This window comes from Saccopteryx leptura, chromosome 3, assembly GCF_036850995.1.
Source record: "Saccopteryx leptura isolate mSacLep1 chromosome 3, mSacLep1_pri_phased_curated, whole genome shotgun sequence".
Taxonomy (NCBI): domain Eukaryota; kingdom Metazoa; phylum Chordata; class Mammalia; order Chiroptera; family Emballonuridae; genus Saccopteryx; species Saccopteryx leptura.
Window position 1 is genome coordinate 115,017,978 of NC_089505.1, and position 15,644 is coordinate 115,033,621.

General features: G+C 49.4%; 1 protein-coding gene across 1 annotated transcript in view; it reads right to left on the reverse strand.

Moving 5' to 3' along the window:
- Nucleotides 1-3,617: 3,617 nt before the first annotated feature.
- RIMS3 (regulating synaptic membrane exocytosis 3) overlaps nucleotides 3,618-15,644 on the reverse strand; it is a 41,500-nt gene continuing 29,473 nt past the window's right edge. The window contains exons 5-8 of the mRNA XM_066375989.1: nucleotides 13,702-13,814; nucleotides 11,428-11,529; nucleotides 10,947-11,086; nucleotides 3,618-9,593 (exon numbers count right to left, since the gene is read on the reverse strand). Coding sequence (XP_066232086.1) covers nucleotides 9,381-9,593; nucleotides 10,947-11,086; nucleotides 11,428-11,529; nucleotides 13,702-13,814 — 568 coding nt within the window. The 3' untranslated portion in view covers nucleotides 3,618-9,380. The remainder of the gene's footprint in view (nucleotides 9,594-10,946; nucleotides 11,087-11,427; nucleotides 11,530-13,701; nucleotides 13,815-15,644) is intronic.

The window sequence follows — 15,644 nt, forward strand, 5'->3', positions numbered from 1 at the left end:
AAGGAGCCATCCCCAGCGCCCGGGCCATCTTTGCTCCAGTGGAGCCTCGGCTGCGGGAGGGGAAGAGAGAGACAGAGAGGAAGGAGAGGGGGAGGGGTGGAGAAGCAGATGGGCGCTTCTCCTGTGTGCCCTGGCCGGGAATCGAACCCGGGACTTCTGCACGCCAGGCCGACGCTCTACCGCTGAGCCAACCGGCCAGGGCCTATTCCAGTGTTTTAAGGTTCCCCTTTGTCATATATTAATTTCTCAGATATATATATTAGTCTTTAAGTTGGCTCATCTTTTATTTAAACAGAAGTTGGTTTAACCATTAATTGACTTATATTATTGCATATAAGTTATAGAATATATTTAGTATAGTAGTTCTTAACATACTAATTGAGATTTTATTTAGATTACATTGAATTTATAGATTAATTTGGGGAGAGTTAATATCTTTATATTAAACTGTCTCACCCAAGAACAGGGAATGCCTCTTCATTTATTCAGATCATCATTTTTTATTAGTGTGAAAATTCTCTCTGTAGAGATCTTATATGTTTTAAAGTAACCCCTACTTAATAATTTAAATTGCTATTGTGGATAAAATCTGTTTGTGTTTATTATTTATAGCGGTTATAGAAAAATGCAACTGGTTTTCTTTTATTTTTTAAATTCAGTGAGAGGAAGGGAGGCAGAGACAAACTTCTACATACACCCCGACCAGGATGCACCTGGCAAGCCCACCAGGGGGTGATGCTCTGCCCATCTGGGGCATTGCTCTGTAGCTTAGCAACCAAGCTCTTTCTAGCACCTGTAGCTTGCAACCAAGCTCTTTCTAGCACCTGAAGTGGAGGCCATGGTGCCATCCTCATCCTGGGGTCAACTTGCTCCAGTCAAGCCATGCCTGCAGGAGGGGAAGAGATAAAGAGAAAGAGAGAGAAGCAAGAGGGGGAGGGATGGAGAAGCAGATGGGTGCCTCTCTATATGCCCTGACCAGGAATCAAACCTGGGACACCCACACGCAGGACTGACGCTCTAACACTGAGCAAACCAGCCAGGGCCACAACTGATTTTTGTAAGGTGAGCTTGTATCCAGAAAACTTGCTTTTTAAAAATTAGGTAGTGATAAATTATCTACAAATTATAGTTTTATCTTTTCTCTTTCAATTCTTACACCCTTCCCCCCTCCCCTTATGGCATTGTGCAGGGGTCCTAGAACTATGTTAAATAGTATCAATAATAGTTGGCCTCCTTGTATTGATATTAATCTTAAAAGGAATGTGTCTAAGGTATTTCCAGTAACATATATTTGCTGTAAAATTTTTTGGCATATGAATTTCACCAAACTAAGAATGTTACCTTCTATTTGTTTTTTTATTTTGAATAGGATTAAATCTTATAAAATGCCCTTTTATTAACTTTTATTTATTCATTTTAGAGAGGGGGGAGCAGAAACTATCAATTCCCATATGTGCCTTGACCAGGCAAGCCTAGGGTTTTGAACCGGCAACCTCAGCATTCCAGGTCAATGCTTTATCCACTGTGCCACCACAGGTCAGGCATAAAATGCCTTTTCTACATAAGGATAATAATAATTTTTTTACTTTAGTCTATTAATGTGGTGAATTATAGCAATGAATTTTTTAAAATTTATTCATTTAAAAAAAAATTTTTTTTTTTACAGGGACAGAGAGAGGGATAGATAGGGACAGACAGACAGGAACGGAGAGAGACGAGAAGCATCAATCATCAGTTTTTTATTGCGACACCTTAGTTGTTCATTGATTGCTTTCTCATATGTGCCTTGACCGCGGGCCTTCAGCAGACCAAGTAACCCCTTGCTTGAGCCAGCGACCCTGGGTCCAAGCTGGTGAGCTTTTTTTTTTTTTTTTGGCTCAAGCCAGATGAGCCCGAGCTCAAGCTGGCCTCGGGGTCTCGAACCTGGGTCCTCCGTATCCCAGTCTGACGCTCTATCCATTGCGCCACCGCCTGGTCAGGCTAGCAATGAATTTTTGTGATAATAATGAACCATCCTTGCATTCCTGGGATAAATCCCACTTGACTATCATGTATTTAGGATTTTTGTGTCTACTAGAATCTATCTTCTTAGTATTTTCTCTAGATTTTAGAATGGATATTTAAGAAAGATTGAGGTTATACAATGTCTTCAGTCTCCTCAAGAAGGAGGAGAGGCCCAACTTTTATATTATTACTGTCCAATATTTTATTTTATTTTAATTTTTAATTGAATTTATTGGGGTGACATTGGTTTAGTTCATGCTTATATTTTTTAATTACACAAATCAAACATTATAGTTTTATAATATAAATACTTACTAATTTAAAAAACCTACTTCCTTACTCACTTTTCTTTCTTGCATCTCAGCCCTTCTATCAGGATCATTTTCCTTAATAACAGCAAAAAGCACTTTTATTTTAAGATTTTATTTATTCATTTTAGAGAGAAGAGAGAGAGAGAGAGAGAGGGAAGGAGGAGCAGGAAGCATCAACTCCCATATGTGCCTTGACCAGGGACGACAGGGTTTTGAACAAGTGACTTCAGCATTCCAGGTCTACGCTTTATCCACTGCGCCACCACAGGCCGGGCCAAAAAGCACTTTCTATTGCCAGTTACTGCTCTGAGCACTTTAAACACATTCTCATTTTAACCCCCCAATAATCCTGTGGGGTACATACTATATTCCTTCTGTCCACAGAAAATCCTTAATTTTTTTTTCCTGGATCTCAGTTTTTGTGATTTGTCCCCTTTTTTCTTTTTGGGAAAGAATTTTGTCTAGAGGCACAGAAGTTCTTAAATACATGAGCATATAGGCTATCTCGGGAGAAGGCAGAGCGGAAAAGTAGAAGCCCCTGGGGAACAGCAAGGCTCATGTATTGGTCTCACAGGCCTTTGCTCAGGAGATGGTGCCCACTGGCATGCCCAGGCCGAGGGCCAGAGCCAACACAGGAGGTCTTGGGATGGAGAATGCCAGCCTTTTCCCAGCAAGCAAGTGCTTTGACTGCTGCACTTACTTCCTTTCTCCATCTCCTGTATCCCTAGACCCAGCCCTAGCGGGAAATGGCACTGCCCCGAAGTGACTGAATGCTAACTTTCTGTCCCTCCCTGCAGCAGGGGCGCTCTGGGTATCAATGATTGATGTAGTTCACAGCACTGGAGCTCAACTTCTATGTTTACTGCTTATATCAGGTGTGGCTGAAATAAGCAAGACTGCCCTAGCCACGTGCCTGAGCAGAGCTGCTAGACACCAGCACTCAGAAAGAAATGAACAATGGATCGTAAGCAGTGTCTTTAGCTCTATCTCACCTTCCCCTCTACTTGACTCTGGCATCCCTTGTGAAGTCTGTGGGAATAGAAGGCTTTGAGGGCCTGTAAACAGGGAACCTGGGAGGCAGAGCCTGGAAGCTCCCCGCACCAGTCAGATTCCATGGCCAAGGACGTGACTGTGGCAACAAAATTCCCACACAGGTCAGATGCTTTTCAGGCCTTTTCCCTGAGATGTACTCCTCTTCTGCCTCTCGGTCTAGGCATCCCCCTCCTCCTTGTTTGAGTCACCGGGAACCCTGCTTTCTTTCTCCTACCGTTAAGAACCATCTTCAGAAAGCAACACACGAGACCATTTTCAAACTGACTTTAATCATTTTTTGCTGCCCAAATACCGTACATGCAGAAGCCATGTGAAGAATTTTCTCCTCAAGGGAATTGGCAAGAACGTTGTACGAACGGCCAGCAAGTCCTTCCTAGCTGTCCACCTGCCACCCAGGAGCCACAACCAGTTTGGAAAGATGCTGCACATAGAAATTGTATATAGAGCACAGATATAAAAGGTGAATTGCTTCTTATCTAAACAGTATGCTTGTCAGCCCCCATCAGCTAAGCTCTTTCTTTGCAGGATGCATTTGGATATTATAAAAAACAAACAAACAAACAAAAAAAACCTGCCTCTTGTGAATTTACATTCTAAAGGAGCAGGTAGAACTATCGGGCCAATTTTTCCTAAGGAAGCAGCCACTTGGCCTGCTGAGATTTCATCTGGTAAAAAATGTTCTGGAAAAAGGAGTGCTTTTAAGAAGCAAAATACTTTGATGGGAAATAAGTTCCCTGTCTCCTCCCATCAGAGAGCATTTCCTTTCAAATTCTCCGATGTTCAACTCTCCCACAGATGTCATTCTCGAAGCTACAATGAGGACTGACCCAGCCACATCTGCCAGCAGGGATGCTGACCTACACAGGATGCAGCTGAGGTTGTAACTTCACATCAGCACCTTGAAAATGGTCCATTGTAGACTCCTCTTACTTATTCCTATCGTTACACAATAAGAGAGAATAAATCACAAAAAGGTGGGGCAGTCTGTTAGGATTCCCAGAGTTCTTGTCAGAGCAGCATCTGTGTGTGGGCGGATGAGGACCTGCACCCAGCATGGGCACCAGGGCTGGAGGGAACCAGCCCGCGGAACCAGGCTCACAACCTTCATCGGCTCCAGATCAGACTTTGAAAACCTGGAGAGCCATGGAGAAACTAGCATGGTTTGATTTTGCAGATGAGAAAGCTGAGGCCCAGAAAGTGAGGAGTCTTGCGCATGGTCGCTGTTTCTGGCAAACTTTATACGACAGCCTTGGTTGCTCTATAGCCACCTATCCAGGCCATTGACCAACGGGATGGATGCTCTGGTGCTCCTGGAATTGCCAGGGCTCATTGCTGTTAGCCAAGCTCTCTGGAACCCAATCCCAGGGGCCCTTCCTGATTGGAGTGAACTCCTCAGGAGGCTCAAGGCCCCTGTCCTTACTGACCAAGTTTCCAACCAGAGTGCTGGAAGGTTTTGCCAAAGCACTTATGCTTTTCAATGAGCACTTGCCCCCAGCCAGCCTCGGCCCCTCAGAGGATGCAGGTCTCTCTCTCTGGTGTGGTTTCCCTCACAGGCATAGCCATCTGGGCCCACAAAAGCCCGAGTTTAGGGTTGCGGGGGGTGGGGGTTTGCTTTGCTACATGGAAATTTTAAGCCCTTTGTCAGAGAACAAGGTTCCACCATTGGGCAGGCCAGCAGAGTTGGTGCCCAAGGAGGCCAAGTCGCTCTCTTTGGCATCACTGACATTGCTCTGAGATGCTCAGGCACTCTTTCAGAATAACCCTTTCCCAGTCTGACCAGGTCCGTCCAGCCCCCATCAGCCCTCCCCTGCCCTTCAGTCATCATTGTTTTGTTTCGGTTCAATCTCTTTTGTCCTGAGTGAAAGCAGACTTGAGGGAGAAGGCAGGGGACAGCGAGTTCACAGTCTCACCTCCCTGATTATCTGGTGGAAGGTGATGCAGTACAGGGAGCAGCATCTTAAAGACCCTCTTCACGGATCAGGATATGGGAGAAAACGCAGAGGGGGGCAGAGAACGGCAGGGGTCGGTAGGGCAGCGGGCCTCTTCTTTTCCATCTGCTCGCAGCCACTGCAGAGATACTGCAGGACCACCCTGCCCCTCAAAGACGTGCCATCTCTCTCCACTCAGGTGGAGGACAACTCATTGCAACATCAAGCAAAGGCAGCAGTTTCTTGCACAGGGTTTGCACAGTGCAGGGAGCAATCAGAGACACAGAAGAGCAGCCTTACTAAATGAAGCCCGGCTGCTTTCTGGGCCGAGGAAGATCAGGGGTCAGAGGTATTAGGAGTTCTGGAGCCCTAAGCGGGGAGCGCAGGTCTCGTGGGGAGCAGGGTAAAGAGCAAGAACCCTGGTTGTGCGTCAGGGCTCCTGATAACGCGGTCTAAGATTGTGCTACATTTAATTTCCAAAGAAGTACTCTTGGAGGGTTCTATTGTCTTTAAAAGGGGGGGGGGGCTTCTGCTCTCTTCGAGGCTGGCAGTAAAGAAGAGTTCAGGCATGCTTGCCCTGGGTGCTATGCCCCAGGAGAACTGGCTTGACCTTAGTGCTATAATGGACAGTGATACCACAAGTGGTGCATTGTATGGGCACCCCCTCTCTGGAGCTCCTAGGTTCTGCCTCAGCTAATCCTGGCAATGCCTGGGACTTGCTGTACACCAAGAGCCTCCTAAGTGCTCCTTTCCTAGCAGAGCTGGGTGGTGGAAGAGACTGGATGGGGAGTAGTCTTAGAGAGCGTTCTTCCCTGACGGATCACATTCCCCTTTGTCAAACCAAGACTTGGCCTATTTAGTGGGGCTGATTCATATTGAAGGCCCATCACAGACTTCCCTGTAGGGAAGGAGTCTATGAAGGAAGTGGGACAGATTGAACAGATCAGAAATGTGAAGACAGATGCTCTGAATCATTTGTCACAGTTCCTGCCCACAGCCCAGCATCGCTGCAGGGCCATTTCTGTCTCCGCCACATCTTCCATGAATCCTGCCTGAGCAGAAGAAGATGGAATAACAGAGCCCCTGTCGGTAATCAGCTCCAGGTCTCACCTGGGTGAAGGGGGCGTTTGGAGCCAGGATACTGTACCTGGCAGTGAGCTGGTTCCATGTTAGGGAGAACTCTGGGGGGTCATGTTCCTTCCTCTTCCACTACCCTCTCTTCAAAGGACAGACGCTCCTCAGCCCAGGGGTGGCCAGGAGCCACACTTGAGCTCCCTCCTCTCCTGAGACAGGCTAGCTCCAGAACAGCTTTCCAGACAAGCCTCTGCCTCCAGGATGCTGAGAACAGGCCCTCAAATCCAGCCAGTCACCATCACACACACACATCAGCCTCACACGACTTCACCCTCATGGGGGGAAATCTAGGTGGGGATTAGTCTCTTATTTGGTACACTGAGTTAAAAAGAATAATTACCAAGGTCAACTTGGGGGAAATTATCTCCCATTAGAAAGGTGGAATTGTGAAGTGGCCCAACCCTTGGGCAGTTTTGGCAGCTGGGGATTGTAGGCAGCTCAGCCCAAGTTACCAACATGTCAGGCCCCACTTCTGGCTGGAGCTTCCCCCTGTGCCAACCAACCTTCCCCCAGAGGCAAGGGGCACCAGCCTCCACCACCCAGTGGCAGCCTATCTGCCGGAAGCCCTTATCTTCTCTTATAGTCTTTCTGGGCCTTTCGAGGAATGAGGGTGATACCCCTCAGTGATACTCCCCCACTCCCTAGGGGCGACTGCGTGGTCTGCATGTAGACATCTGGTGCTACATCAACACATGTCTACACTCTGACTAAGCCCACCACTCAGGTTATGTTTTCACACCATCTGGAGAGTGACCTCTCTAGAGTTGAACACATCAGGCAGAACATAAAAATACCCTTCTATAAGCAAGTTTTTTCCCCTCTCCCTGCTCTAGGATCAAAGAGTACAGAGCCCTTTGCTTCATTTTAGAAACATGAAAAATACATGCATTAACCAGTCCCTACAATGGGAGAGAATTTCTGCAGAAAAAGAACATGAAACCTAGCTGCCTCCTCCCTCTCTTCCACGCACACAACGGTTCTTGTCCATGATATAAGAATGGAGGCTCGACAGCAGCCCGGAGCCCAAGGGCTCACCGTGTCCATTTCTTTACTGCCCGTATTGCCTACTCTGTCTGTGGGCAGGACTGCCTGCATCCTGGTTTCTTCCCCTTGTTTCGGGAGAGGAAAGGTACCAGGCCCTTTGGTGGAGAAGACTGTATCTCCAGAGAGCCTCCACTTCCACTTCCACACCTGCCCCGCTGCCGTTACAGACAGAATCCAAGCACAGCATCTGAGACCTCTGCACTGCTCCCTGGGCAACTGCCCCAGCTGGTGTACAGGATTAGAGTCACTGCAGCATTGGGGAGGAAGTCTGGGGAAGAGAGAGAATTTGCCCCATACCGTGACCCCTTCAGCACCTCTTTTCTCCCTAGACATGGACCCAGGGGCCACTGTGTCCATCTCCTGGGCAACCTTTCACTTTTCACCCTAGACCTGAAGAGGGAAAGGGCCAGATTTGGGCATTCCTGAGCCAGACTTCGGGGCCCCCAGCAGACATCTCAAAAGATCCAGTCCAGGCACTTGTCCCTACCCACAGGGCCCAGCTGTCAGATCGAGTCAGAGTCTGAGAGGCTTTGGGAAGCTCCAGCCAGGTGGGTGGAATGAAAGCAGAGGTGGGGTCGGCGCCCAGAGCAGGCCAGGCCGCTCTCTCGGGCGCAGGGTGGAGCACAGGAGGCAGGGAGGGTGAGAGGGTGAGTATTGCTTGTACAGAGCTGGTGACTGCAGTCTAGAGTCCAGAGCTAGGCTGTCTGTGGAGCCAGGAGGCTGGAGCCCACATGAGTCTGAGCTCACAGACAGGGACCCTGATCTAGAAATGAGCAAAAAGCAGAGCCCCAAATGATGAACTTCAGGCAGCTGACCCCAACAGGTCAGACAGGATGCTCAAAGTGGCTCGGAGCAAGTCAGCCCCTGCCCTCAGCACTCCTCCTGGGCCAGGCTACCCTCAGAGCCTGGGGAGAACAGAGGTGCCTCCAGGGACTGTCTGCTTTGGCAGAGTTTATCCTCTCTGAGGCTAGCCTCCCAGATGTCAAAATCCTCCTGTGCACACCTCTTGGGGTCCACTGGGAGGGCTCCTTTGGCATGTTGGAGGTGAGGTGGCTTGGAGGGAGACAGGAGGGAAGAGAGTGCTGAGAGAGGTACCAGAACTTCTCTCTAAGGTATCTGGCCAGCTACCCTGAGAACTAAGACTTCCTCATGTTTCGCTTGTAGGAAGGAGGTGGCTCCAGCCCGAGGAAGGAAGCAATCTGCAAGCCCTTAGCTCCCTGGGTATCCTTGCTTCCCGGGGCCCTGGCCAGGGCATTAGATGAGCATGCTACATGCTGCAGATGCATTCAGTGGGAAAAGCTGCCAGAGTGCTGGGTGGCAGGAGGAATGTCAGGGTTCCCAGAGGGGCCTCAGTGTGCCCAGCTGCAGTGAATGCTACATTCCTCAAAAAAAGCAGCAGTGCTGGGAGAGGCAAAGTGGAAACAAAGAACAAGACAGAAAACTCAGCAGGGATCACTAAGAGGAGGCACAGGTGGGGACACATGGGCTCTGCCCCGGGCCTGGGACCAGGCAGGATAGACCAATGGCCACGTTCCCCTCTTCCATCCCTGGACAAGGGGGAAGTTATGTCCACACAACACTCACTTGGATTTCTTTTCAACAAGACACAGAGGGACACGGATTTCAGCCTACATAGTCACCAAGACTGACTATACTCAGACACATGAACAGATATAACATGATCACACACAGACACACATACATAAGCATATGCACACACACACACACACACAAACACACACACACACTACACTCTCCACTGCCAGCTGGGACAGGCCCAGTAGCCAACAGGCATGCAGTAGGGCGAGGGGGCCAGAAAGACATGAAGACTATGTACAGGAGGGAGATGGGGGGGGGGCAGCAGGTGCCCCTTCCTACACTGCATCCCAGCCTCTTCCTGAGGTCCTTAGGAGCAGGAGGGGCTGGTGGCACTCTCCAGGGAGGACTGGGACAGGCGCCTGGTGAGGGATCCAAGTGTAGAGTCTGCCACGGAGGACGTGGGGAAGAGTTTGTACCAGCCAGTGATGGCAGCACTCAGGTCCAGCTCGTCCAGCATGACCTGGGCCATGCCCATGAAGCACTTGTGGTCCATGCGGCCGTAGTCTCCCCAGACGATCACCTACCAGTGGGGAGGAAGAGAGAGGAGCTGAGCCACCTCCCCGGCTCCAGGGCTGGGCGGTGGGCCCAGGCACCTAAATGTCACCAGGGCTCAGATGGGGCAGAGAGAGCTGAAACTCGGGCTGATCTCAAGCAACAACTTACTGCGCGCTTAAGAAGTGCCAGGCTCCATCCTACGGATTTTATACATATCATCTCAATTGTTGCAACCATCCAAGTAGAACTGCTGTGCATTATTTCCACAAAGAGGAAACTGCCCCGCAGAGAGGTTAATTAACAAACCCAGAGTTGCACAGTAATGTGTGCAGAGCTGGGAATGTACCCTGGGTCTGACTTCTGGGGCTGCTCAGGTGACAGCCTTTTCCAGGAAGGAGCAGACTGCAGGACCTGGGTCACAGCTCCTGCTCTGCCGCTGGTGCACAGTGGGGCCCCTTTTACTGGTGAATTCTTTTTTCAATATGGAATCCCAATATATATAAAAACGGACAACCAAGAGGGAACTCACCCCCACAGAACCCTAGGGTTCATCAGTTCTTACTGTGTGCAACTCCAGGTGCCCTTGCTGTGGAACTACCTCCGCCCAGAGGAATAGCCCTAGACAAGAAGTCCCACAGCCCAGACAGCCCTGGCTCAAACCTCTCCTCTGCCACCCATGTGGCCTCAGGCATGGCCAACAGCCACCACCACCACCACTGTTACGAGTTAAGGAGTAGCTGTCTGTGCCAGAATTATGTGAGGCCCTCCACTGGCATCTCTCATTTAATCTTCACAACATACTACAGCTAGTAAGGCATCAAGTTAGCACTTAAACCCAGGACTGAACCCAGAGACCGACCAGCCCCATGCTCTATCCCCATGTACCCTCTGTGCACCTCAGGCACTTTATCAGTGAAACAGACACCATGAAGGCTTTGTTGCCCTCAGGGGACTGGGGTGAGAGTCCCCCAGCCTGGGCTTGTCTAGTTTCAGTAAGCCCGAGCTGAAACCTCACACAAGTCACTACACTACATTGTTCTGAGGCTGATTCTCATTTGTAAAATGGGAAGAACCATGCCTGCTCCACAGGGTCATCTCGGAGATGAAGCAAGGTCACAAATGGTAAGCAGCTAACACAGAGCCTGGGGTGGAGCCAATGTGCAGTGAACACCAGTGCCAGGTGGAACCTGGGGGGCAATCCAGTTACCCTCCAAACCTTGAATTTCCCTATGAATCAACCAGGGACAACAGCACCCCACTGAGTAGCAAAAATAAATGGGCAATGTACCTGGCATGAGTGCCTGGCATAGGATGAGCCATAAATGAAACAAATTTTAAATTATGACTTGCGGTCTTAAGAGTTGCCCTGTCAACTCACCTGCAGCACCTTGCCCTGGGGCCCCTCGTCAAAGAGCAGAGCCTGCTGGTACAGGGGGTCACAGGTCTTCTTAGCCACCTTTGTCTTCTTCTTGGCCAAGCAGGCCCCATTCTCAAGCAGGTAAACCTTGATATAGGTGGCTGAGGGGTGGGAGAAAGCATGATGGGGAGGGGTCCAGGAGAGACTACTATGGCCCACTCCGTCCCCAACACCAGCTGACCCTGGAGGTGAGCAGAGTGAGTAGGACGAACTAACCAGTGGACAAAAGGTCGAAGAGACTGACTCAAATGCTGACTCCTTCATCCTCCCCTACACCCAACCCTATTCTCTGCCTTCCAGGCAAACTGGGACTCCAGTGTTGAGAATACTGATTGAGGCCAGTGGGGAGCTGAGGACTCGTTGGACCTGGAGCTCAGCTGCATACCCTTCCTGGCAAGACCCCAGTTCCCAAATCCTTCTTCCAGCTGCTCAGCCTCCTCACCTGGGAGGGATTTGGAGCCAGGTTTGGGGGTCAGGCCCCGAGCCTCGATCACTTCCACCTCCAGCTGGCCACTCCGATCCATGATGGCAATATGCACATCCCCTGCAAGGAGAAGAAGGACAGTCCAGGCACAGCCAGACCGGGCAGGCCGGCCAGCCACAGAGCAAAGCGCCAGTCTGCAGAGGATGCTACAACACTGGAAAGGACACAGACAAAAAACTGGATGTGTAAGGACTGCCCTCAGGAGACCACTTTAAAGCAGCTAAGAAATGCTCTACCAGGTCCCTTGGGGCGGGGGCATGACCCTCAAGGGACATGCCTGGGGACCAAAAGTGTCTGCCTCACTCCCATCTAAGCCTGGTTAAGGAGAAGTTTCTGTTTTGCTGAGTAGAATAGGCAAGCCTGGGGACAGCTTCCTGTGTCAGGAAGATGGAGGCTGTGGGCTCAGTGGTTTTTATTCACCTTCTAGACGGCAGCCCCCAGCCACTCCCCTAAATACACATCAAACAGATATTCAAAGAATATCAGCCAGAAGTGATGCTGAGATATGAGCCTGTCTGGGCCATGAGGAAACAAAGGACTGCTTGCATCCTTGCCGAGGATGAAGGGAAGGCCAGCTGACTTCCTGGGAGCAGAGGACTGAGAACTCCTCACGATGCTTCCATGAAATGGGTTATCCAGCTGGGGCAAGTTTGTGGGGAGTCTTGTCACTTTTCTGATTTCTAAAAGTGTTAGCTTTGTTCAAATTCTGCATTAGCAGAATTTGAAATTATGCATTAGTCACTTGGAACAGCCTTCAAACGAGTGCAAAATCATAAGCCTGAATCATAAGAAAAATTAAAATAGGCCAGACTGTGGGTTCAGCTACCCATTTTAGATTCTCTGAGCCATTATGCAATTGTTTGTATTTGCATATTGGGAAGATGCAGATACAAACAAAAGCATTCTGGAATTCATTCTCCTCCCCCCAACTATTCCTGACCTCCCCACGGGGAAGTGGGAGGGGTATATGTCCCAAGAATTAATCTCCCTGTCTCACTGTAACATCCCCAAGATGGGCAAACACAAACCTATCATTCCCAGTTTGGGACAGCAGAGGGCACCACACGCATAGTTCTAGGCTGTGATGGCGCATTAGCCTTATGAAAACAGCTGACTCCTCGCACTGCCTCCCAGCCCTTGGCTGGGTCCAGGGCTGGGAGAAGCAGCCTTCCCAGGCCCTTAAGAGTCTGAAAACAAGGGCTGAGAATTAGCTAAATCCAATCCAGGAGCCAGATAAGAGCTGACGCTCACCCTCTGAGCATCCCCATGGACCCTTCTTCCAGCAGAGAGTCTCCTGTGTGAGCACTAAGGAAGACAGGGCTGAGTGGTGGGAAGAGTCCTGGACTGGAATGAAATGCCAGCTCACTGTGTGGCTCACAGCGGGGCACTGTCTGCACTCAGCTTCCTCACTTGCTGTGAGGTCAGTGCAGATGTCTGGGTCAGACACTGCTTGAGTCAGGCTGATGGGGAAGAGGGTGGAACAAGGAAGAGAGGGAAGCTGGGTCTGGGAGGAGCTGCTTGAAGCCAACACATGCATGTCTGAGGGGGACAGGGGGGAGCCAGACTGCAGCTAGGTACTAGGAGGACCACGGACAGACTTCGGGAAGGATTTTCTACCTACAAGAAAAAGAGGGTGAGAAAATTACTATAAGGCACCTGGACGCCAGATACCATCCAAAGTAACAAGTCAGATAAGACACAGTTCCTAAGAAGTCAATGAAATACTTCATGCAAAGCATGAAAAAAAAACAAAAATCCCAACTCAAATTGTTGATAGATTGCAGAATGAAGGCAGGTATTTTGGTTTTTTGTTTGTATGTTTGTTTGGTTTTCTGAAGGCAGCTATATTTATTCTTATTTCACAGATGAGGAAAATGGCTCAGAGAAGGGATTTCCCCAAGGCCACACAGAGAACTGGAGACAGGGCAGACTCCATGTAAGTCAATGCCCTGATGATTTTGTTTATCATTTCACGTCCAGCACTTGACAGTGCCAGGCACGCTGTGTGTGGGGAAGGGAGGGAGGGAATGTGCTGGAAGAGCTGCTGCCGGGTGGCCTCCCTCTCTGAGCAGGGGGGACTCGTGAGTGCTGTGCTCATCCCTGCTCGCTAGCTTCAGAGCCTGAGTGAGGGCTCCTTTCTGCTGCTTGGGTCACACAAGGCGCCCACTGATCTCACCCGGTCTGCTGTGTCGCCGCCATCAGCCCGTTCGTCCTACCCTCAGAAAGACTCACCCATTGGTGGAGTTGCCAGCGTCTGTCGCCCCACAATCTGGGCTGGTCCCAGCCCATCCAGGAAATCGCTGAACTGGCTTTCGGCCCCGAGCCGGGTGGTGGGGAAGATGAACCTGGGGAAGGAGGCAGAGAAGCATGTGAGGGCAGCTGGCTGGTGAGAAGCAGTGGCTCTGCCTCTGAGGCACTAGGCATTCCGCCCTGTGCCTCAGTTTCCCCTCTACATAGTGTGAGTGTACTACTTTGGCTGGGGACAGGCAGAATTGTTCATCTTTGCACATTAAAGAAAAATACTTTGATATTTTTTGATAAAGGAGACTAAAGAACCTAACATAATAATGGTATTTAATCCTCAAGCTCCAGGAGTTCAAGGTGACTCTTAAAAGGTAGGGCTTACTGAACACCTGTGTCCTCACCAGGAGGTATAAGTGCCAAGAACAAGAGACATAGGCCAGAAGTTTCAGTGCCTGAAGCAAGTTTCAAGAGTTGATGTTTAGTTGACCCTAAGTTTGAAATTAAGTTAATAACATGAGGTGGCGCCCCAAACAGCAACTCAGTCCAAAATAACACAATTGTAGGGTTGCAATTAATAACAAGTGATAGTAGGTGGTCTGTGGTTGTGGGGGGCCTGGAAATAGCAACCAGAAAAACTGACAGTGATTAGAAGCCTGGCCAGGTGCCAATAGCACACTAAATGCTCTACATGCATCATATAATTTAATCCTTGCAATTACTCCGTGGCAGAAGCTATTATCCAATTTTACAGATGAGAAAACAGAGGCTTCAAGAGGTAAGAGACTTGCCTATAAAACAGATAATAGTGCCCAACTCATGTGGATTTATGGTGAGAATTAGGACACATGCTGCACGAAAAGTTCCAGATAAACAGAAAATATACAGTATTATCATTGCCGTGGTAACCATTGAGGGAAGCGTGCTACTTGTTCATGCCTCAAGCCAAGGTGTTCTGGATGTGACAGCAGAGAAAGGACAGATGGGGAAGAGCTAGCCCAAGTCTACTCATGGGCTACAAGGGACCAGAGAAAGCCCAAAGATCTGAAACAGCTCAGGCTGCTGGCTAAAGAGATCAAAGTTTGCCTCAGAACAAATGCCCTGTTGGACAGTTTGGCCTTGAGTCCCTCTTGGCCAGTGACAGTCAGGGAGGAGACAGGCTGCATATTCTTGTCAGAGAGGACCTGTGTGTCTCTCCTCCAACCCCCCGGAAGGGGCTTTGAGGCTCACCTACTCTTACTGGCCACAGTCGGTGGTAGCCTAATAGCGTATTCTTAGGACAATAGGTTCTGAAAAGGTTAAATAAAGAAATCTACTCTGGCCCTGGCCAGACAGCTCAATTGGTTGGAGCATCTTCCCAAAGTACAGAGGTTGCTGGTTTGGCCCCCAGTTAGGGCACCAACAGAAACAGATCGATATTTCTCTCTCTCTCTCTCTCTCCCTCCCTCCCTCCCCTCCCTCCCTCCCTCCCTCCCTCTCTCTCTCTCTCTCCCTCCCTTCTCCTCTTGCTAAAATCAATAAATAAAAATGGAAAAAAGAAAAAAAGAAGTATACTCTGGAGGCCAGAGAATTTCAGGAGCTTGGTATAGAGTGTAGATATTGTGAACAAAGGTCATAAAGTCAAATGGCCTTAATTCAAATCCTGACTCCATCACCATTTAATGGCTGTGACCTCAGATCAGGTACATCACTCTCCTCCTGTGTCTCAGTTTTGTAGGTAGAACCAATGTCCCTTAGGATTGTTGTGTTTATTTCTGGGTTTTTTTTTTTGTTTTTTGGGGTTTTTTTGGGTATTTTTCTGAAGCTAGAAACGGAGAGAGACAGTCAGACAGACTCCCGCATGCGCCCGACCGGGATCCACCTGGCACGCCCACCAGGGGGCTACACTCTGCCCACCAGGGGGCGATGCTCTGCCCCTCCGGAGCGTCGCTCTG